The sequence below is a fragment of the Bombina bombina genome, chromosome 3 (assembly GCF_027579735.1).
Source record: "Bombina bombina isolate aBomBom1 chromosome 3, aBomBom1.pri, whole genome shotgun sequence".
Lineage (NCBI taxonomy): Eukaryota > Metazoa > Chordata > Amphibia > Anura > Bombinatoridae > Bombina > Bombina bombina.
In genome coordinates this window covers 234,099,013-234,125,408 of record NC_069501.1, presented here as the reverse complement: position 1 = coordinate 234,125,408, position 26,396 = coordinate 234,099,013, and the positions used below count along the sequence as shown (strand labels likewise).

The 26,396-nt window shown below is 34.2% G+C and overlaps 1 protein-coding gene across 1 annotated transcript in view; it reads left to right on the top strand.

Annotated features, from left to right (window-relative positions):
* FOXN1 (forkhead box N1) overlaps positions 1–25,648 on the top strand; it is a 106,577-nt gene extending 80,929 nt beyond the window's left edge. Inside the window, exons 6-10 of the mRNA XM_053706202.1 lie at positions 769–896; positions 2,946–3,042; positions 9,740–9,947; positions 13,972–14,478; positions 22,259–25,648. Of these exons, the coding sequence (XP_053562177.1) occupies positions 769–896; positions 2,946–3,042; positions 9,740–9,947; positions 13,972–14,478; positions 22,259–22,524 (1,206 nt within the window). The 3' untranslated portion in view covers positions 22,525–25,648. The remainder of the gene's footprint in view (positions 1–768; positions 897–2,945; positions 3,043–9,739; positions 9,948–13,971; positions 14,479–22,258) is intronic.
* The last annotated feature ends 748 nt before the right edge of the window (positions 25,649–26,396 follow it).

Sequence of the window (26,396 nt, the reverse complement as noted above, 5' to 3'; positions counted from 1 at the left end):
AGACTATATATATATTGTGGGTTTGATGACTCAATTTGCTAATCACTAATGAATACAGTCAAACATCAGCTCTCTAAGCAGAAATAGTAATAACTTTCTGAGATGCGTTGCTAACACATGTATATTCCAAAAAATTCTTTTGGGTTTTATATAAAATAAATTATGTTTTTATATTTCATTTTCTAAAAACATTGGAAGCATTAGTAATCGGCTTTCTACCCTTGATGTTCATTATGAATTACTAAAGGGTCAATCGCAATACTTAAAAACAATACAAAAAAAAAAACATGTAACATTATTTATTTACCCCTAAATGGTACCTAGTAATAGAATATTATAGTTTGTTAACGGGATCTGAAACCCCACATTTTTATTTCATTATTCAGAGAGAGCAACTTTCTATTTTACTATTATCAAATTGTCTTCTTTCTCTTTGTTTCTTTTTATTTTAAAAGCAGGGACATGTGCTCGTGTCTGGAACACTCTATGGCAAGAATCTTATCTTATCTTATTAAGAAAACAATGATGATGATAATAATAATAAAAATAATAATTATAGTGGGAACTAAGCAAATTTGATAATAGAAGTAAATTGGATTTTTTTTTTAATTGTATGCTTTGTTTGAATTACAAAATGATTTGTTTGTGTTTCATATCCCTTTAATTTATAGGAAATATGTATCAATAAGTCTTGAACAATATATGTAAGTTAGAATGGTATTACATCCTAATGGTTCATTGTAGTTAATTGCTGTCTTTGTGTTTTAGTATTCCACAGGGGGAAACTACCCTGTAACATACATTTCTTCATCACATTATCCATATCAAAGAATCGCACCCCAAGCGGGCCTGGAGTCGCAACAGCCTTTATATCCAAAACCTATCTACTCTTACAGGTAACACCTGCTGTATATTTATTACTAAATAGCACATGCATTGGTAGAATGGCTAGTTTTACTCCAGCTAAAACAACTAGACGTTTTGGTAATGCAACTTTTATTTCTATCACCGAATGCTTATGTATATTTCAGGAATTGAAGGTATTGACTTGTTTCTAAACTCGGGATATTGTGATTCTTCCGTGCTTTTTTAAGCCTATCCAGTTTTCCTAATACCATAATACTTCCTGTCCTTTCTCCATTTGTAACATACAAAAGGCCAGATTACAAGGGGCTAACTCCACTAGAAGAAAGCTTTTTGCTCCCTTCAGGTACCACACATTTTACAAGTTGAAAGTTTGCTCACGCTCCAACCTGATGTGCACAAAAAGACAAACTTAGAATATCACGTGCGTGTTAATGTATTCCCCCATAGAAGTTAATGGAGCAAAAAAGTGGAAAAAAACTAACACCCAAACCCGATCTTATATTCTCAAGTGCGCATGAAAATATGAATATTTCACATTCCAATGTTCTTCAGATAGCAGAATATGTTCTATTTATTCATGAATACATATGTCTACATCTATCTAATGGTATTTTGGTACAATATATATCTATACATATATATATATATAGATGATTATATATAGGTATAGATATATAGATATATAGAATATATAGAATATCTATTTAAAAATACTTATATTCCCCTTTATGCAGAACATTGTAATGGGAAATATTTACAGTAAATACACAATATAACACTTACTTAAAAAATAATATTGTATAAATATGATTTTACATATTTTCATCTACTTTACTACAATATATTCAGTATATAGATATTTAGATATGCGTATATATGTACAGTATCTCTATGTTAATTCCCTTTGCCGCATTTTTTTTCTAACACCTGTGACTTCATATCTTTAAGCCCTTATAACTTTTTTTATTGCAATCATTTTTTTTTAATAATTTTTATTAGATAGTGTTCTTAGGAGCGTAACTGTACTTTTACCTGTAATTTTGAAGTGTCATCTGACACTTTTTTGTTTCAAACAGTTAACCAGAGCTCTGAGGTTGCGCTATCCCGACGAGCATTAAACTCAATTGCGCTCAAGCGATTGTGTTTACTTTAAACTTGTAAAATGAGAGCTACATCTGACGTGCACAAACAGCCCCAATAAACCCATGATCACTTGTGCGTAACACTTAGCGAGGCAATCATAATCTGGCCCATAGTGTTATCTTCCTGGAATTGCTCATTCTGTGTGAATCTAGTGTGCATATTCCTGATTCTGGGTGTACATGTAGATTTATTTATTTATTTTACTTCAATTAATAAAGGCCTATAGGAGTCATAGTAACATACTATATGAGGTTGAAAAAAGACAAAAGTTCATCGAGTTCAGCAATCAGAATGTTGTTTTGTAAAAGCTATCATTACCATTAGCAGTAAGCTCAGACCTATAAGACAACACTGTAAAAAAACTACTCTGCAATCATAAACAGCCTCCTATACATAAATGTGCTGCAGATATTAATTGAATTTAAATTTCCGGCAAGGGGGGAAAAAACAAGATTATTAAGGGAACCTTAAGGGACATTAAATAAAAAAAATAAGATGGGGCAATTTTGGCACAGCATAATGCTTAAATCATTAAATATATGTGTAAAAATATTACTGCTTATAAAAATATATAGCTATTCAGTGATACAAATAATGGCCCTGTTCGAATCCCTAAAAGATAATAATTATAACGTGTTTTTTTTCAGGAGGTAGCAATTTCAAACGTCAGGTGTATTAACAACAAAACCATTTTGGGATTACTGTATCCTAATAAAAAACTAAAGCTGATAGAATGAAGTTTAAGTGATGATGTACTTCTAATTAGATTCATGCACCATAACAGCACCTGTTTTCTATATTTACTCTTTATGGTCTACAACCAGACCTTAAAATACCAGCTGGGTAGCACCCTAAGTACAGTGTAAGAATGTATATTGTGCAAAGTCATTGGATGAAAATACAAATAGTGAAAGTGTATTTCTTTAAATCTTTAGCATTCTGATATTTATGGCCCTGAAGAACAGCAAAACTGGGAGTCTGCCAGTTAGTGAGATTTACAATTTCATGACAGAGCACTTCCCCTATTTCAAGGTAAGTTACTTTCATCATTTACTGTTCCAAAGAACTGCCAGAAAATATTGCACTAAGGTTTCCTTAGAAGAAAACAACATTTTTTGTTGCACGTAGGTTTTCTAAGGAAATGCTAAACAAACATAGCTTGTGTTTCTCAGGTTTGTGCGCTTGTACTAAACTATAACTATTAATGCAGTTATTTGCACCTATGACAAACACTTTGCACTTACATTAGTTATCTCAGAAAATAAGTACTACTACAAGATAGGTGTTGATCCTTTCAGTAAATAGGAACTAATGCAGCAGTGTCAGTAAGCCAATAATTAGTATTTACTTATAAAAATTATACAGTTTTCTCAATTTTCTTGTTCTTTGTTGAAGAGCATACCTTAGTAGGCTTAGGAGCATGCACATGGCTTAAAGGGATATGAAACCCAAATATTTTCTTTCATGATTCTGAAAGAGCATGCTATTTTAACCCCTTAATGACCGAGGACGTGCAGGGTACGTCCTCAGAAAAAAGGCAGTTAATGCCTGAGAACGTACCCTGCACGTCCTCGGTGTGGAAAGCAGCTGGAAGCTATCCTGCTCGCTTCCAGCTGCTTTCCGGTTATTGCAGTGATGCCTCGATATGGAGGCATCCTGCAATAACCTTAGATGGCCATCCGATGCAGAGAGAGCCACTCTGTGGCCCTCTCTGCACCGGACATCGATGGCCGGTATCGTTGGTGCTTTTTTTTTTTTTTTTTTTTTAAAAATCTTTTATTTTAGTACTGGCAGACTTTCTGCCAGTACTTAAGATGGCGGGGACAATAGTGGGGTGGGGGAGGGAAGGGAGCTGTTTGGGAGGGATCAGGGGGTGGGATGTGTCAGGTGGGAGGCTGAACTCTACACTAAAGCTAAAATTAACCCTGCAAGCTCCCTACACACTACCTAATTAACCCCTTCACTGCTAGCCATAATACACGTGTGATGCGCAGCAGCATTTAGCGACTTTCTAATTACCAAAAAGCAACGCCAAAGTAATATATGTCTGCTATTTCTGAACAAAGGGCATCCCAGAGAAGCATTTACAACCATTTGTGCCATAATTGCACAAGCTGTTTGTAAATAATTTCAGTGAGAAACCTAAAATTGTGAAAAAATTAACGTTTTTTTTAATTTGATCGCATTTGGCGGTGAAATGGTGGCATGAAATATACCAAAATGGGCCTATATCAATACTTGGGGTTGTCTACTACACTACACTAAAGCTAAAATTAAGCCTAGAAGCTCCCTACATGCTCCCTAATTAACCCCTTCACTGCTGGGCATAATACGCGTATTTTGCGCAGGGGCATTTAGCAGCCTTCTAATTACCAAAAAGCAAAGCCAAAGCCATATATGTCTCCTATTTCTGAACAAAGGAGATCCCAGAGAAGCATTTACAACCATTTATGCTATAATTGCATAAGTTGTTTGTAAATAATTTCAGTGAGAAACCTAAAGTTTGTGAAAATATTTGTGAAAAAGTGAAAAAAAATTTTTATTTGATCGCATTTGGCGGTGAAATGGTGGCATGAAATATACCAAAATGGGCCTAGATCAATACTTTGGGATGTCTTCTAAAAAAAAATATATACATGTCAATGGATATTCAGGGATTCCTGAAAGATATTAGTGTTCCAATGTAACTAGCGCTAATTTTGAAAAAAAGTGGTTTGGAAATAGCAAAGTGCTACTTGTATTTATGGCCCTATAACTTGCAAAAAAAGCAAAGAACATGTAAACATTGGGTATTTCTAAACTCAGGACAAAATTTAGAAACTATTTAGCATGGGTGTTTTTTGGTGGTTGTAGATGTGTAACAGATTTTGGGGGTCAAAGTTAGAAAAAATGTGTTTTTTTCCATTTTTTCCTCATATTTTATAATGTTTTTTATAGTAAATTATAAGATATGATGAAAATTATGGTATCTTTTGAAAGTCAATTTAATGGCGAGAAAAACGGTATATAATATGTGTGGGTACAGTAAATGAGTAAGAGGAAAATTACAGCTAAACACAAACACCGCAAAAATGTAAAAATAGCCTTGGTCCCAAACGGACAGAAAATGGAAAAGTGCTGCGGTCATTAAGGGGTTAAACAAATTTCCAATTTACTTATATATATATATATATATATATATATATATATATATATATATATATATATATATTATAATATATATTATTTCATTTGCTTCCTTTTTTTATGTCATCCTTTACTAAAAGGTTTATCTATACAAGTTCAGGAGTACCAAAGAACCTAGGTTCTAGCTGCTGATTGGTGGCTGCATATTTATACTGAATGTCATTGGCTCACTCATGTGTTCAGTTAGAAACCAGGAGTGCATTGCTGCTCCTTCAACAAATGATACCAAACGATTGAAGCCAATTCGATAATAGACGTAAACTGGAAAGTTTTTAATAAATAGTATGTTCTACCTAAATTACAAGTGAAAATTTTTGGGTTTCATGTCCCTTTAAGCAATCGCTGCTGCCTAATATTACTCAAGATACATGAACTCTCTAGAGCAGTGCTTTCCAAACTGTGTGTCGGGACACACTAGTGTGTCAGCAGCAGTGTGTAGGTGTGTCCCTGCTTCAGCACACATTTTTTGTAAATTTTTTTTTTGGTTTCTGACTTTCCGCCTGCCTGCTACGCATATCACATGGTTGACACGTGATTGATACCTAGGGGGACACAGATCATCTTAACCTATTGGCGCAGCTCAGTGGGAACTGAAACTATTCCCATTGGCGACACATTGGCTCCTGACTGCACTTGTAGTTTTCTTAATCGGCTCGTGACTGCATGTGCAGTCAGTGAGTGGGATAGCAGTGTGTTTGCAGCGCAGGCAGTAGTCAATCAGACTCACTGAGCTCTGAGGGCAGCAGTTTAAACGCTGAGCTGAAGTCAGTAGGGTTTTTTTTGCAACTAGCTCCCAGTAGTGCATTGCTGCTTCTGCTCTTGATATATGGATAGGAAGTGGAAACTTAAAAATGCTTGATGATGAAATGCGAGTGTCTTTAGCTAATATTCCTCTAAATATTCAGAAACTGTGTTCATCCCATCAACCTCACACAGCCCAGTAAAATAGTAAGTAGCTATTGGTGGTAAAAAACTTTTTTTTAATTCTTGCACATACTTATATACTGTTAATTATAAATACATTTTGTTATTATATCATTTATGTATGTGTCCATATCTCTTAAAACAAGTTAGTTTAACCTCCTGTTTGCTAGTACAACTAAATTACTGTGTCGCGAAATGATGTAGGTCTAAAAAGTGTGTCACCAACATGAAAAGTTTGGAAAGCTCTGCTCTAGAGCAACAGAATAGATTTGATAACAGAAGTAAATTTGTCGTTTTTTTATGCCTTTTTTTACATTTCTGAATTAAGAAAGTTTAATTTTAATTTTCATATCCCTTTAAAATGAAAGCCAATGAGATATTTTGCCCATATTAGGAATTGATTGTAATCGGAACAACTATTATGCATTTTCCAATAATATTCTGAAATTTTCAAAGCACTTTTTTCTAAAATGTAATCATATTCTTTACTATATAACATTTTAGTAAAGATGAGAAAGTGGAAAACTATCTATAACAAAATGGACAACCTCACAACAGTCCTGCAAAGATTTAGTATTTTTTCATAGAAATAGTAAGATTATTTTTTATTGTGGAATTAATTGTTTTTCTCAAAATACAAGCACCTCCCAAGTATTTAAACATGGATTACTGAATAAAAAAGAAATTCCATGCAGTTATCTGGGGTGGGAACTACTTGATAGATGGCTGAATATACTTGTGATTATATGCAAAAAAAAGCCATATAGAAGTGACATGTGGCATTTGATGTTTGTCTGGTTGATCTTGGGTTAAATTGTAGGGTGAATGAGTTTAATTTAGTCTTTTGTCAAAGCTACTTATTGTTTTCATTTTACGACTTTTATAAATATGATATTAAAAACTATTCAATCATGCACTAATTTGTGTACTTGATTATTTTACAGAAAGTTCTTTTAAAGGACCATTAAATATAGCAAAATGTATAAGTACAAAATAAAAAGACAATACAATAGCATTTACTTTCAATTTCAAATAAGTAGTATATGTTTTTCTGACAAATGATTTTTCCCCCATTTGGCGGCCCCCTACATCATGTGACAGCCATCAGCCAATCACAGGCTAGTATACATACACACTAGTACCTGAAAAAGTGGGATTATAAAAAGACTTAAAAATTTGAAAATGGAAGTAAATTTGAAAGTCTCATAAAATTATATGCTCTTTCTGAATCATGAAAGTTTAATTTTGATTTCAGTGTCCATTTAAAGGGACATAATACTCATATGCTAAGTCCCTTGAAAGTGATGCAGCATAAGTTTAAAAAGCTGACAGGAAAACATCACTTGAGAATCTCTATGTAAAAAGGAGTAAGTATTCTATAAAAAGTTATCTTTTAGTTACTGCCCAGCTGCAGGTTTTTTTTTTAAAAAAAGGAAGAGATAAACAGCAGCCAATCGGCATCAGCAGTGCTGAGGTCATGAACTCTTTTACTGTGATCTCATGAGATTTGACTTAACTTTCATAAGATTTCATTGTAAACTTCCTTACACTGAATAGGGAAATAACATGAGTGTGCACGAAAGCTTGCTCCTTCCACTGTCCCGGGACAGACATACTGATTTGATGTTTAGAAGTCCTTTACAATGGGATGTGGCTACTGAAAAACATTTGAGGTAAAATATCTTTCTTTTTTACATAGAGATGTTCAGATGATATTTTCTAGTCAGCTTTTTACAGTTATAGTGCATCACTTTCAAGTGTCAAAACATTTGGGTATTATGGCCCTTTAACTCTCATGAGATTTCATAGTAAACTTCCTTAAACTGAATAGAGAAATAAGATCAGTGTGCATGAAGCATGCTCCCTAGCCTGTCCTCGTAAAGACACACTGATTTGCTGCTTAAAGTCCTTTACAATGTGGTGTGAATACTTAGGACATTTTGAGGTAAAATATCTTCCTTTTTTACATAGAGATGTTCAGGAGATATTTTCTAATCAGCTTTTTACAGCTATGCTGCATCACATTCAAGTGTTTAAACATTTGGTATCATATCAAGTCCCTTTAAGTAAAGAGATCTGCAATATTCAAAAGAATCCTTTCCTTTTATTACATATAAGCCTTGATAGAATATTATATCTATATAACAATATTTTTCCAATATCTTTTTATAGAATTACATTTATACATTACAAAATAGAAAGATTCTAATACATAAATTATGGTAATATTTTGTGGAATGTATTTGCAAAGTTATGAAGTGTACGTCTTTTCTACCCATTTCCCAACTTTGCACAACCAATATTATAATATCAATATACTTTATAAACTTTAAAACTCTAAATCTCTGCCTGTTTCTAAGCCTTTATCTAAGCACATTTTATTAGCATTTTACAGCAAGACAGTGCTAGTTAATGTGTGTCATATAGATAACACTGTGCTCACTCCTGTGGAGTTACGAATGAGTCAGCACTGATTGGCTAAAACACAAGTCTGTAAATAGAGGGCGCAGTTGGCAGAGGCTAAGATACAAGGTAATCACAGAGGTAAAAAGTACATTAATATAACAGCGTTGGTTATGCAAAACTGAGGAATGGGTAATAAAGGGATTATCTTTTTAAGCAATAAAAATTCTGGACTAGACTGTCCCTTTAGGGTTGGACAATTACAGTTAATCCTCTTTTTTTTAATAATCTCAAATGTTTACCAATAGTTTGATTTGAAAAAGACAGTAAATATAATGTGACACTATCTTATAAGGAGAATTGACTGTTCTATATATTTAACTTTATCCTTAAATTCATATTCCATTTATTAACCACTATTAGTTAAAAGGACATAAAAGTCTAAATTAAAATTTATTGATTCAGGAACAAAAATGAGTTTAAATAATAAAAAAAGCTTCCCAATTTATTTCTGTTATAAAATTTAATCTGTTCACTTGGTATTCTTTGTTGATGAGCATATCTAGGTAGGCAAACTGCAAACCTCGCTGCCATATAGTTTTTAAGACATATGCTTCATCAAAGGATATTAAACAAACAAAGTATACTTAATAGTAGAAGTAAATTAGGAACATTTTTAAAATTGCTTGTTCTGTCTGAATTATGAAGATTAAATCCTGACTTTCATATCCCTTTAATTCAGGCATTATTAAAACCATTAAAGGTTTCAGTGGAAAAAAACATCAAAATGGCATTTTATTGTATATCCTCGAAATTGCCATAACAAATATCAAATAAATACCTGGATCCTCTGACAAGAGAGAATTCAGAAAGAGACTTCAATGTATTTAAAAAAAAAATGTTTGTATCATTAATTATAAACAGCTTAGTTTGTATTCACAAAAATGTTTTCCTTAGATTGTCATGTAGAGTCTAAGCAGGAGCACTTCAGAGCATGGGGTAGATTTATTAAACAGCAGGTGCTCCTTAACTTCCCCGCCACCAATGCAATCATCCCGATACAATATGATCAGGATGATTGACACCCCCTGCTAGCGGCTGATTGGCAGCGAATGAGTAGGGGGCGTCATTGCACAAGCATTTCACAAGAAATGCTTGTGCAATGTTAAATGCCGACAGCAAATACACTTTATACAAATATACTTTATCTTTATAGACTGCTCCGGATGGGTGGAAGAATTCAGTGCGTCACAACCTGTCTCTGAACAAATGCTTTGAGAAGGTAGAAAACAAATCCGGCAGTTCTTCACGAAAAGGATGTTTGTGGGCTTTAAACCCAGCCAAAATTGATAAGATGCAAGAAGAACTGCAGAAATGGAAACGAAAAGATCCTATAACTGTCAGAAAAAGTATGGCGAAACCAGGTTAGTATGATGAAAATATGCGTTTTGTTTTTTTCTGTTCTTCATTCATTACTAAGAATCTTTAAATTCAAATCAGAGGCCAATAAATAAGAAAGTTGTTGGAAAACTTTGCTTTGCCTGTTCACTAATACATTGAGAGAATTTAAGAGTGGAACGTAAACCTATCAGAAAATACTTTTCAAGATGCTTTCAGCTAGGGTTGCACCGATACCGATACTAGTATCGGTACTGATACCAAGTATTTGCATGAGTACTTGTACTCGTGCAAATGCACCGATACTTAAACCGATACCTCCACTTCCTACCCATATGCTACCTTGTGGCGTTTTTTCAAACTGCATGTTCCCATTTCATTTTAAACTGGAGTGGAGACTAAACTAAAAATTGTTTACTACTGTTCTGCCAATACAAATTGCTGTTATTTGTATTATTGTAGGAGAGATCACTTTACCTCATTCAGACAAACCCCTGAAGTACTGGGCAGTTAATAAACAGATTTCCAGCTCTGGCTAAAATGGCCCAAAAATATCTTTCTGCCCCATGCAGTAGTGTGGAAAGTGAAAGACTGTTCAGCTTAGAGTCGAACCTCCATACAAATGTCAGATTGATGTTATATAACAGACTTACAACCCAATTGCATCACCCCTTTAAATGTAATATTTTATTGTAATATTTATTTATAAACATGTTCAGTAAACTTTTGACAAATAAAACTGTTTTATTATTTCATGTCTTTTGAATTACAGTCCTTTATAATTATAAAGAAGGAATCTTAAATAATTAGTCTGTATTGTGCTTGGTAAACTGTCACATGACATAAAAAAAAAAAGTATCGGTAATTGGTATCGGTGAGTATTTGAAAACAAGTATCGGTACTTGTACTCGGTCTTAAAAAAATGGTATCGGTGCAACCTTACTTTCAGCAGCTAACTATCTCTGAATGTTTAATGATATTGTAAGTGCGTTTTTCAAGTGATCACAATCCAAAAATGCTTCTACTGTTGAGGGGAAATTATAGTACAAAACTGGATGTTCTCATTCTCTGGAGCATGCAATTTTTTCACTATAGATGCTTTATGTGTTTAACCATGGCAAAGGGGTTAAATATATAGGGGCCTATTTATTATGTGTCTGTTCGACATGATCCGATCAGCGGATCAGGTCCGACAGACATCGCTGAATGCGGAGAGCAATACACTCTCCGCATTCAGCATTGCACCAGCAGCTCTTGTGAACTGCTGGTGCAACGCTGCCCCCTGCATATTCGAGGCCAATCGGCCGCTAGCAGGTGGTGTCAATACGATTGGGTTAAATTGCAGCGATGTCTGTCCGTCTTCTCAGAGCAGGCTGACAAGGTTATGGAGCAGCAGTGTTTCTATACGTAGCTTGATAGATAGGCCCCATAGTCTTGGTAGATGCAGAGGGCTGCTTGTCAATTACATGAAACAGCCGGTGAGACAATATACAGTGTCAGTCGCACAGCATCACCATTCATTATCTGTGTTCAGCTCGGCAGTTGTAGTTACTTCTATTATCAAATGTATTTAATTCAGCTGCTATTTTTGTTGAAAAGCATACCTATATAGGCTTAAGAGCCGCAAGGTACTATAAGGAGCTAGACAGTTATTGGTGGCTAATCATATATTTTCAGCTAGATCCCTGTAGTGTGTTGCTGCTCTGGAGATGATTTTAAAATATGTGTTTAAACCTGTTGCAAGGGGTAAACCACAGTCTGTGCGGGGTGTGTCTGGGCACACCCTAATCACCCAGTGCGCACGCTGATGGAGATGGCCGTGAGTGTCCGCTGATGAGGATATGTAAGGGTGAGGCGAGCTCTGTACATGAGCTAGTGAAGACAGGAAGCACACAGAGACTTTCTGCGGTAGGGTAGGCAAGGCAGCAATTAAACACCTCAGTATCAGATTACTTTAAATAGACATTTATTGTAATGCGCAATGGAATTTTTAGTTGAATCATTTTTTCTTTGTGATATTATCTTTTTCTGTTATTTATTAAATATATAAAAATATAAATTATATTGATACTTATGTATAATATATATATATATATATATATATATATATATATATATATATAGTACCAAGATGAGCACTCTCACTTCAACGGTTCAGCAGCCAGGGTGCTAGTGGGTAATAGATAATGGTAGCAAGAACTAGCACTTACTGGACTTTTTCAAACACCAAAAAGTTTAATGTGACGTTTCGGAGACAAAGTATCCCCTTCCTCAGACAAAGGTAAATGGTGATACAAACAGTATAAAAGCAAACAAAGTAGTAACCCCTCCCCCCAATTAAGACCAAAAAAACCCGCCAAAAATGGTAGTCATGGCAACCATACCAAACATAGTATCAGTGTTGCTAAATATTTAGCAACACTGATACTATGTTTGGTATGGTTGCCATGACTACCATTTTTGGCGGGTTTTTTTGGTCTTAATTGCGGGGAGGGGTTACTACTTTGTTTGCTTTTTATACTGTTTGTATCACCATTTACCTTTGTCTGAGGAAGGGGATACTTTGTCTCCGAAACGTCACATTAAACTTTTTGGTGTTTGAAAAAGTCCAGTGAGTGCTAGTTCTTGCTACCATTATATATATATATATATATATATATATACATAGGGCTAGATTACAAGTGGAGCGCTAATTTATTGCGCGCCCGCAAACAGGCAAATAACCAACCACTTGAAATGACGAGCTTGCAGTAGCAATTAGCACTCAGAAAATTTTCCCCCAATTGCCCCCAAAATACAGTGGTGTGTTGTTTCTTAAAATAAAAAATAATGCATCTTTATTTTTTAAAAATATAACTGCTAAAAGTAGTTATAAGGGGTTAAAAGCGACGGGTGTGGGGTGTTAAAAAAAAAACGGCACTGAAAAGTGCTTTTACATTGCGGTCTATGGGGACTGTGTTATTTCTGTAAATACATATGTATATGCTTATATATACATATATATTTAAGTGTTAATATGTGTATATACACATATTAACACATAAATATAGATATATATTCATATTTCCTGCCCATTGCTGCAAAACTTACCCCCTTCGCTGCGCAAGTTCTCATGCCGTGTCTCACTGCATGAGAATGAGGCTTCTATTGGAGCTTATGGAAGCGCGCTCTCTCACTTGTAATACTAGCGCACATTTGCGTGCGCTGTTATTACTCAGTTAAGCGCAAATATTGCTTTCTCAGAAGCAATATTTTGCGCTCAACTTTTAATCCGGCCCATAATGTGTGTGTTTGTGCTTTTGGGTGCACACCCTAACGCAATAGGCTCTGCACGCCTATGGGGTAAACAATTAATTATTTACAAGCAATAGTGCAATAGTAAAATGCTTAACACATTAGAGCATTTTTTGCACCTTTTTCAATTTGAGCGATTTAGTGATTACATCACAGGTTAGGGGCTGGCAGTGGTATGTTGACTGTCCCCTATTAATAATGTGTAGTGATGCTAATAGTGACGTGTGCAATTAACCTGTTCTGCTCTAAAACCAGAGAAATGTCTTATAAGGTATATGAACAAGAGCATTATAGGTAAAGTGGACCTATGTGCAGGTTGGGTTATCTATTTTGCTCATTTTTATTGGTGTACAAGTGCTTATTATTATTTTTTAATTTTAAATAATTTAGCAGACTGCACTTGAATGTGTTTGTTAATGTTATTTCCTAAAGGCATCCAATACACCCGTGATTAAAGGCAGATGCCAGGAACCTATTTGGCAGTCATAATACATATTGATTAAATCAGCTTTCCTGCTCTTTTTCTGTACCATTCTCCCCAAACTGAGCGGTCAAAATTGCAAAAAGCAGTAATTGTAGGGACTTGATTAAAATCATTTTGTAGGTTATTTAATTAGATGTTTTATAATTTGCTTTACATAATAATAATGATTTCAAAAGTAATAGTATCCAGTCCTATAAAGCTTTAAAAGTAACAAGATTAATGTACAATTAAATATAAAACTTATACCATATTATTTATTTTTTTTATTCTAGAAGATCTTGATAAGCTAATAGGAGACAGAACTGACAAACTGAGGTCATCCCTCATGGCGTGTAATTCTGTAGCTATATCAAGTGCATCTTCTGCAATGCAATTACCCATGCAGACCTCAATGTGTGAACCGTCTATTTCCCCTACATCGCTGCAGTCATTGCATGATGTTTCAGGGTCTCTCCAGGCCAAAAAGCAGCTTGCAGGTCACCAGCCACCATGTTATAATTCTCTACCACATGGCTTCCCACAAATCTCACCAGCTATGATACAACAACACCAAGGGATGCCTCAGAATCATTTCCAACCACCAGAAGACCACAGTGAACTAAGAGCCCAACCTTTCAATCCCCAGGACTCTCCTATCCCTGCTCACACGCCACCTCTTCACAACATGACAGTAACAGAGCACTCTCCAACCAGAACTATGCAGGAAAATCTTATAGAAGGCGAGCTAAGCAATGACATTGATGCTCTCAATCCATCTCTTACAGACTTTGAATTGCAAGGTATGTTTCTAAAAATCAATTATTTTTAATTCTGGTCATATAAATCATCATAACAATTAATACCTGCATATAACTGCAGTTAGTAAAGGAGACAGGTAAGTGTGTATGTAGTTTAAGTAGATTAAACTTCAGGAATATCAACATATATGAGAATATCAAGGCTTAAATAGTTATTGTCTGTTCAAAAAAATAAACTAGGTAAACAGAAATGTATTTAAGGCTAGATTACAAGTGATGTGGTATTTAGCGCTCCCTCTCTAACGTAAACTTCACTAAAAGTAATCAACATTTCAATATTCTTCACGTACAGGAATATTTAATTTTTATTGTAAATATATATATATATATATCGGTATATACTGTGTATATATATATATATATATATATATATATATATATATATATACATACAACTATACCTCTATGTATATATATATATTTCTATAGATATATATTTTACATTAGCATTATAAGATACATATATTTAATAATAAAAATTAAAAAAAAATCTAGAAGAACATAGGAATGTAAAATATGCGCAACACATTTCGGGTTTTGCGCATTAGTTCTAACGCAGTATTAAAAAATATTATTATTGTTAAAAAAAATTATAGATACTGTAAAAAAATTCTAAATAATCCATAGAATGAATATATATATATTTATATTTTTTTAAATTATTTTTAATATTTTTTAATATTTTATTTTTAATATTTCAATAATGTGCCTTAAGATAACTAATTTCTAAAAATTCAAGCTTAAAATTCCTATTTTCTTCACATTATTAAATATTTATATATATATATATATATATATGATAACATAAATGTAAAATATATCCCCATATATATATATATATATATATATATATATATATATATATATATATATATGCAAAAGTAGCATTTTATATATATATATATATATATATATATATATATAAATACACTATTGTCCTTTGCAGTCATATACATGGCCATATACCATATACCTTTTGATCAATATTTTTTATGAATATTTATATGAATGAATGTAACAGTTATTTTAATGTATTTATGTTGTGTTTGGTCTAACTTTTATCTTAGCCCTAACCTTTTAAACCAGGTCTTCAGTTTGTGCTAACCGACATACGTTAAATTTGATTGCGCTCAAGCAAACCCGTTTACTTTCAAATTGTTATACGAATGCAAATTAACGTGCCCACAATATTCTTACATCACACTCTAATTTGTAATCTAGCCCTTAGTCTTTTATCAGAGGCGTAACTAGAAACCACAGGGCCCAGGTGCAATATTTAGATAGGTTTTTATTTGGGGGTTTGGTTGTGTGGGTGGTGGGTTTTACTGTTGGGGGTGTTTGTATTTTTTTTTTACAGGTAAAAAAGCTGATTTCTTTGGGGCAATGCCCCGCAAAAGGCCATGTTAAGGGTCATTAGCAGTTAAGTGTAGGCTAGGTTTTTTTTTTGGGGGGGGGGGGCTTTTTTATTTTGATAGGGATATTAGATTAGGAGTAATTTTTTTTATTTTTGATCATTTCATTTTTTATTTTGTGTAATTTAGTGTTTATTTTTTTGTAATTTAAATAAATGTATTGTATTCATTTAATTTATTTTATTTGTAATGTTAGGTTTTATTGTAAGGCAGCTTAGGTTTTATTTTACAGGTACATTTGTATTTATTTTAGCTAGGTAGTTAGTAAATAGTTAATAACTATTTACTAACTAGTCTACCTAGTTAAAATAAATACAAACTTACCTGTGAAATAAAAATAAAACCTTAGATAGCTACAATGTAACTATTAGTTATATTGTAGCTAGCTTAGGTTTTATTTTACAGATAAGTTTGTATTTAGTTTAAAATATGAATTATTTAGTTAATAATTGTAACTTTAGTTTAGCTCTATTTTTATTATGTTAAAGTTAGGTGGTGTTAGGGTAGGGTTACGTTAGGGTTAGGTTTAGGAGTTAATAGGTTTGTTATAGCGGCGGTGTGGGCGGACGGCAGATTAGGGGTTAATAATAGTTAAATAGTGTTTGCGATGCGGGAAGGCGGCAGTTTAGGGGTTAATAGGTTTATTATAGTGGCAACGATGTCGGGAAGCGACGGAATAGGGGTTAATAAATTTTTTATATGGCGGCTATGTCCAGAGCGGCAGATTAGGGGTTAATAATTTTATTATAGTATTTGCCATGCGGGAGGGCCTCAGTTTAGGGGTTAATAGGTAGTTTATGGGTGTTAGCGTACTTTGTAACAGTTTAGTTATGAGTTTTATGCTACAGCTTTGTAACGTAAAACTCATAACTACTGACTTTAGATGGCGGGACGGATCTTGTCATTTTAGGCTGTACCGCTCACTTTTTGGCCTCACAGCAAAACTCGTAATACCGGCGCTATTGAAGTCTCATTGAAAAAGGACTTTTCTTAAAGTGGGGTAGTGACGTTGCATGACGGCCAAAAAAGTGTGTGGTACAGCTATTCTGACAAGACTTGTAATAGCGGCATTAGGGGAAAAGCATCGTTATGGGCCATATGCCAAACTCGTAATCTAGCTGTCTGTTATTTCAAGATTCATCTTCAGTCAGTTGTCAGCCATCCACTGCTCGAGCACTTCCAGGCAACAATTATGGTCTGATGTCAAGCCAATTGTGTTTGTGACAAAAAAGATTTTTCATCTTAAAGCGACATTCCAGTCAAAAATTAAATGCACATAGATTTATTACATCATTGAATAGAAATATATTTGCAATGTACATATATTGGCAAAAATGCTTCTAGTAAAAGTTATCACTGTTTAAGTGTTAATATTTTCCCCTGCACGTGCACATGAAGCATAGCTAGATATTGTCACTGCACCCACATTTTAAATAATGCAGCTGCTCAGATAATCAGTGGGGCTTGTATCAGGTCATAAATTAACAAATTGAGTAATTACCAGGTGGTACAAGCACCTTAGGCTCTCTGAGCAAGTGTTGTGTTTAAAATGCTGGTGCACGGTGCATACTTAAATACACTTTTGAAACAGCTATACCTTTTATTAGAAGCATTTTTGCTAATACATGTATATTACAAAAATGCTTCTGTTCAATACCGAATTACATCCATGTGGTTTCCAATTTTGGCTGGAATATCTCTTTAATATAGGGAAACAAGGGGCAGTCACGTTAATCCTTGACGTATAAAACATCAACCTCTTTGCTACAAAAGAAGGCTGCATACTTTGTTGCAGAAGCTGTTACTTGCATATTTAGCAGTAAAAGGGTTATGGACCACTGTTTCACCATTCTGTATAAACATGAAAAGCAAAATGTAGCTTGTTATATAGAACAAAATGTCAGAGTTGGGGCATAAGGTGCATATGTATGTACTGTACATACATAGGTGTGCCATGCTACATATGATGCTGTGTGTCTATAGTAATATTTGTATAGACATGAGGAGGAAGTGGACGCATTTGTTATTAGACGTACTGGTAGCTTCTGCTCAGAGCTGTGCTGTAGGCATCCTTAAAGTGACAGTGTCCTGTAATATTTATTGCCCTTTATGTGTTCTCATTTACTTGTTATACCAGCTGCAGATTATTAAATACAATGGAAACTGTTCTTTAAAGGGATATGAAACCCAAAATGTTTCTTTCGTGATTCAGATGCATGCAGTTTTAAACAACTTTCTACTTTACTTCTATTATCAAATGTTCTTTGTTCTCTTGGTATCTTTTCTTGAAATGCAGGGACTTAATCTCAGGAGCGTGTAAGTGCCTGGAGCACAATATGGAAGCAGTTGTGCAAGACTGTTATCCATATACAAGAGCACTAGATGGCAGTACTATTTCCTGCCATTTAATGCTCCAGAGTCCTACCTAGGCATCTCTTCAACAAAGAATACCATAGGAGCAAAACAAATTTGATAATAGAAGTAAATTGGAAACTTTTTTTAAATGGTATGCACTGCCTGAATCACAACATTTTTGGGTTTCATATCACTTAAAAGTTATTATTTGTATTTGAAACAGCTGATTTTGCCAATTGAAACTACCACCCATAATGCTCAAGAACATGCTCATTGCAATGTGCTGAGTCTGCAGAAAGAGCAGATCTCATAATCTTATCTCACTCTCTTTATACACCAAGGCAATCCTTAGTTAATTCAGTGTTCACCTTCGGTGGTGATTCCAATGCACAGAACCAAGTATTTCAGTTGTAATTTCCAACACATTTAGTACTCTGTAGATGATATAACAAGTCATTAAAAACACAACAAAGTCGTGGGGGACATTTACAGTAAACTGTCCCTTCAAAGCAGTGGCGACTCTAGGAACAATATATAGGGGGGGCACATAAGATACCACAGTCAAAACTGGGGGGGCACTAATCATTCACCACTAAAAAAAAACTAAATAAGGGGATAGTAGCTGTAGTGAGAGGATAGAGGCTTTAGTGGGGTATATGGTCTGTAGCGAGGGGATAGGAGCTGTACTGGGGTATAGGGGTTGTTGTGATGGGATACAGTCTGTAGTGAGGGTATAGGGCTGAAGTGGGGTATAGGGACTGTAGTGGGGGAATAGGGGATGTAGTGGGGGGATAGGGGCTGTAGTGAGGGGATAGGGGCTGTATTGGGGTACTAAAAAAAAAAACTTAACGAAAATGTATTCCCCTCTCCCTGAGTCTTACCTTATACCAGGGAGGGGGGAATCCTGAACCCTAGTGGTGGTGGTCCTGTGGGATTTGAATCTTATCTGTCCACAATAAAGGGATTATCTATCTTTTTAAACAATAACATTTCTGGAGTAGACTGTCCTTTTAAAAATAAAGAATTTTAGTTCTGACAGAGCATGCATTAATGTACTACGAGTAATTAAAATCACATTGTTCTCTTTGTATCCAGGAGCAGCAATGCACTACTGGAAGCTAACTGGTGATTGGAGGTCACACACACATATGCCTCTTGTCATTGGCTCACCATATGTTTTTAGTTAAGTTCCAATAGTGTTTTGCTGCTCTGGAGATGACTATCAGTTTGACCCTTTTGCAGAGTTAAACAAATAGGTGTATACAAGCACCAGTGTAATAATTAAATGCTCTAACATACAGCATGTTCTTTTTGCACGTTCTTTGTCCCTTTAATATAAGCATATAGTATATAGTTTTTTGTTAAAGGGACATGAAACTGAAAAATGTTCCTTCGTGATTCAGATCACCCATACAATTGTCCTCACATTTACTTCATTCTCTTTGTATACTTTGTTTAAGGATGAGGCAATGCACTACTGGGAGGTAGCTGAATACATTAAGTGAGCCAATGACAAGAGACATATGTGCAGCCACCAATCAGCTGCTGCCTTCCAGTAGTGTATTGCTGCTCCTGCTCCTACCCACGTTTGCTGTACCACAAAGGATTCCAAGAGAATTTAGCAATACATACATTATACACACATTTATACACATACATAAATACATTTATACACATACATAATACAAATATACATACATTTATACATATACACACACACATATTTATACACACATACATAATACACACATAATACACATATACATACATTTATACACACATACATAATACACACATAATACACATATACATACATTTATACACACATACATAATACACACATAATACACATAAACATACATAATACACATAAACATACATTTATACACACACATACATAATACACATATACATACATTTATACACACACATACATAATACACATATACATACATTTATACACACATACATAATACACATATACATACATTTATACACACATACATAATACACATATACATACATTTATACACACATACATAATACAAATATACATACATTTATACACACATACATATACACACACACATAATACACATATACATACATTTATACACACATACACACACACACACAATACACATATACATACATTTATACACACATACATACATACACACAATACACATATACATACATTTATACACACATACATATACACACACACATAATACAAATATACATACATTTATACACACATACATAATACACATATACATACATTTATACACACATACATAATACACATATACATACATTTATACACACATACATAATACACATATACATACATTTATACACACATACATATACACATATACATACATAATACACACATACATAATACACATATACATACATTTATACACACATACATAATACACATATACATACATAATACACACATACATAATACACATATACATACATTTATACACACATATACATAATACACATGCACATACATTAATACACACATACATATACACATATACATACATTTATACACACATACATAATACACATAAACATACATTTATACACACACATACATAATACACATATACATACATTTATACACACATACATAATACACATATACATACATTTATACACACATACATAATACACATATACATACATTTATACACACATACATAATACACATATACATACATTTATACACACATACATTTATACACATAACACACATACATACATTTATACACATAACACACATACATACATTTATACACACATGCATACATAGAGAAGGAAATACACATTTATTTACATATAACTCATGTTCTAGTTTTGCCCCATGCAAGCTGATTTTAGAGCAGTAAGCTTTATTTCAGGGGAAATAGGTTGTTTTTATTCTGTAGTTAGGCAGCATGGCATACCATAAAAATGTTTGAATTAATTAAATTAGTGACAAAAACAACAAGTTACTTTTCACAGGAAAGGCATGAAGAGTTTACAATGAAGAATACAAAATTATCTTCATTTCTAAACAACTTCTGCCTTTCTGAGCAGCCACAGTGTAAATGAAAAAAGGATTTATTACTTAGCTCTTTCCTCCTGAAGCTGCACCTGTCAGCAGCACGATGTGCAGTGTGAGGCTTGAGCGCGGGCTGCTTGCTGATGGTTGGATGATGCAGCTGTCAGTCAGCACAGAACTCCTGTTAGAGCACTCAGGCAGGAACACAGCAAATTCATGACATCATGGTTGCCATGGTTAGTTTGCAATTACTTCCTGGTTTCGGAAGGCAAACTTTGAAAGCATGGTGCTGCTTGTAAACAGTCACTGCTCACTCTCTCTGACTTGATCAACTCTCTGCTGCATTATATTAGCGCAGCAGCCGAGTGTTTAAGCAGCACATTGGAGGAGATTAGATTGAGTAAGCAGTGAGTGGTGTGCTGTTCCTATGTCTATGAGCCCCATCTGCAACAGTGATTGTTCCACCCCTGCAGCTACTCACCGTAAATGAAGTAGATCTCTTTGGGGGGGCAAATAGGGGGGCAAAATATTTTCCAGGGGGGGCAGTTGCCCCCCCTCGCCCCCCTGTAGTGACGCCTATGCTTCAAAGGGTTATTATATTAAAACATATATATTCCCCAGAAAATGTTTAGTAAGAATTTTTCCCCAGATTATGTTTAAGTAAGCAAATTTAAGCACACACACAAGTAGCATGTTACATTTTATAGACAATACTCATTCATTCTTAAGCTCTTCCAAAAGTAGGCTTATACATCTATGCAAAAATGTGATGAAAAGTATGAGACAGCATTCGTCAAAAAAAAAAAAAAAAAAAAGGCTACACATCAGTTTTTGGCTGTCTGCATGTGATTAATAAGACTGCACATAGATTATTGTTTACATATCAACACCAGATGTTACCGCAACTAACTGCTATTTGTACTTGCATTGACAGGACATCTTTGGGAGGAGCTTAAGGATGACAGCCTGGCTTTGGATCCACTGAATCTCTTATCGTCTTCCCCAACGCTGCCACCACATTATTTCATGCAAACTGGGAACAGTGCAGGCAACGATGAGATTGGTTCTCATAGCAGTAATTCGCCCATGGGTTTAGGTGATATACATCTTACCACAGTGTACTCTTCATTCATGGAACTAGATACACCAATATCATCATATCTCAGCAGTTCAGGAACAAAGCATGTTGCATTTGTTTAAATAATCTACCAACCAATACAATATTTTACTTCAATTGGAAAAAAACTCCATTGATCTTCATTGTTACATGAAATTGGTTCCTCACGAAGATGGTAACTTTTCACTTCAAGAATCAATCATTAAGGATCTTAATTTGAGCAGTATTTACTAAAACAATGACATTCTCCAGTTTTCAATCATATAGAAGTTAAACAGAATAGTATATCATGCATTAAAAATAGCATTGAATCAGTATTAAAGTTTTTTTTTCTTCTTTCATTTCTCCTGGTATATCTGCAGTGTTCAAGTGTAGTGTCCTTAAGCTTTCAGTACGCAAAAAAGATTTTTCAATTGCACTACCTATAAACCAAAAAATGCAAAATAATGCATCAGAAAATTTATAATTTGTCTGGCTAAAAATAATAAACTATAAAGTGAAAGATAACCAAAAGATTTCAAAGTGTTTCAAATGCATGATATACTTTTCAGTTCATTCCTTTATAATTCAAGATATGTTATTGCCATGTCCCTATTGTTTTCTATATGATTACACACATAAATTATTGTCACTTTCATAGTATTATACATTTTATCTTCAATTTAATTTGATAGATTATTTTGCATTATTTCAGTTTCTCTCAGAAGTCCACATCTTTTGCATGCTCTCATTTCTAAAGCCATTATTGTTGGTCATACTAATTAAGCTTTTCAAACTGTTCCATGGGGCCCACTCTCTGGGTAATGAAATTATTTCCAAGCTTGCTTCTGGATGCAGATATTAGAGGAAATAATGCAGATGTACGCAAGACAATCAAAAAGAAAGTAAAATGTATTCTACCCTACAAATAATTTAATTTATACTTTCAATACCACATTATGAATTGGAGACTTTTGAATACTCCTGAGGCTGACAGATTGATGGAAATTGAAAATCTATATAAAACAAAAAACAAACAAAAACAAACAAAAAACAAACATAAATGATAATATTTCATCTGCTTGGTAAAAAAGGGTAAAAAGATGACATTTTGAACGCTTCGTATTTTACCCTTAAAAGAGAAAAAGAAGAAACTTGGATAAAGAGCAATCAAGAAACAGAATGTAAATTTCATCAGTAAACAATGGCTGCAAGCAAAGATAATGTTTGAATCGAGAATAGATAACTAACCAAAATGTATATTTCAGAGTCCTAATATATGCAAAAATTGTGTGCAAGTGTTGTATGACTGCACACTAAATACAGACATTGATGCATGGAACTCAGAAACATTTCATTTATGTTAAAGGATAAATAGACCTTCAAATTTCTAACAACGTGTGCTAAAACGCATGCAGTTCCTACAGCCGGATTTTTCATTTCTCCCTAAGCACTCTGTGTAGTGGTGGATTTTTTTCATCACACATTTTATTCTGGATTTACAATTTATATTTTCTCAGATGCATAAATGTATTGTTGGGTGTCTAAACACAAGATTTTGTGTATATCTTGGAAATGAAGATGTTTGACTTTTAATATATGCAGTATTACCAGACATTGTCATGTTGGATAAGCTGAACACCTAACACATATAGCATGTGCCACACCTTCAAATTATTTAAATTGCTAGTATTGCCAATTAACTTCACCTGTGATGAGAGCTATCATACAAGAAGAAGGCCTACAAGTTTGTTTTATATAACCACCAGGGTCATGACTGATCTGCATTAGTGTGTACGGCCTTCACTTTTTCGAAAAAAAGTCTTATTGGTGGCAGTGTTACATTTTGTATTTAGACAACTTTAAAATGTATATACATAAACAATGCAATTGATAACAAATAGCTTGTTGTTAATTGCATATGGAGTCCTAGCAGCCGCACTAAATTATTTCTTATGCTACCATATTTATGGCAGTTTATATCAAACAAATCATTGCTACTGTCAGAGATGATGCTCACTGAATTTATGAAGAACATGCAATTCCATTTAACAATGAGGACATAGTTTAGGTCTCACTCATTTTGGTTACGTGATATTTGATATATTAGAACAACACACAAAAGGTCTGTGCACCATTAAACAAACAAATCCGGCTCTGAAAAAAGCTGAATGCCCCTACCCGTGGCCATATTAGCACACATGTTTAATATTTGGTTAAAAATCTCCTAGTTTTACTATTTTATTTATATAATTTACATATAAATCACAGTACATATAATTCAGATTAATTTGAAAATCCTTAATGCCATTGACAAACTCCTATATTACTTAAAAAAGTAATATTTCATGAGATTTGTGGCAAGGTTCTAAAAGTACCCAGGAATGTGTAGCGTACCGTCTTAAACCTCCTTTTAAATAGCATACAGTGAAAAACAGGATCTCCCTTTATATATATATATACTATACATGGAAATTTTTCTTTGCCAGCGTCAGTGGCTCAGTAGCCCATGCCGCTGGCCTGATCTAACCTCACTATAACTGCACCCATTTAAGTCCAGTTTTTGATTATCTCTTCTTCACAGGATTCTTCCATCTGTCATTATTATTATTGATTACCTGTATTGGAGCATAATTCATTTTCTGTATTTTATTACCTTCAGTACTTGTTCCTTTTAATTTTGTGTACAAATGAATTTGAAACAAAAGTCACATCCCAGGAATGATAAACACATCAACTTACATAAAAATAACACATATTGAACTTATCATTAGTAAATGCAAAAGCTGTCCATGTAAGTGTTGTATCCTTATCCTTTTTTGTATCAGTGGGTTTAAGTTTAATCCTACATTACAAAATAGCATCCAGAAAGCTTATAATGCAATCAGAATATGTATAGTGTAGAGAATTACAAAACCGAAAACATCACAGTTAAATAAATACCAGAGAATAATGAATCTTAGTCACTAGTTGCAGTAGAAATAATACTGACTTTTTTCTTATTGAAAATCCTCTCTAAACATTTGCACTAAGTATAATGTAGACAGCACATATCGTCATGTAAGTCAAATCAATACTGATTACATAAACTGCTATAGTGGCAGTGTACATTGTGCAATCTTGGCACACAGTGATTTGCTTATGTGGCCTTTTTTTCAATGTTTTGTATAATAGCTTAATGTTTGTTAAAAGCTTCACTAAAATGCAATGCATAAAATCTGAGTTTTATGTTTCTTCTCTTTTTTTGTCTCTTTTAGATAAATAGATGGTACTTTTAATATATGAATAAAGTATAGGATGTTAAAGGTCAATTCATGCTACTTAATGTCAGATCATATTTCACCCTAGACTAGCCAATACTATCCACCTAGCTCTGATTTCTTTGTAAAGAGACAGTAAACATCTTGAGAGTTTTTATACATTGGGGCTGATTTATCAACTTGCGGGCAGACATGATTCACTGTAGCGAATCATGTCCGCCCAACATCGATAAATGCCAACAGCATACGCAGTCAGCATTTATCATTGCATCAGCATTTCTTGTGAAATGCTTGTGCAATGCCGCCCATGCACATTCACGGCCAATTGGCTGCTAGCAGGGGGTGTCAATCAGCCCAATTGTATAGGATCGTGCGGATTGATGTTCGCAGCCTCAGAGCAGACGGAAACGTTATGGAGCAGCGGTCTTTAGACCGTTGCTCCATAACTGATGTTTACGGTGAGCCTGAAGTTTTGCGCGAAAACAGGGGAATCAAGTTCCGATCAGAGCTTGATAATTCGGCCCCCTGGCTGATAAGTTATTCTGTAGCTCTGGTTTTCAAACCTGACCTAAGGTCTCCCTAACAGGCCACATATTGAGATATCTGAACGGTAGCACAGGTGAAATAATCAGCTGATTAGTAACCATGGTTATTTTACCTGCTCTCATACAATGTAATCTTAAAAATCTGCCCGGTTGGGGTGGTCTGAGGACAGG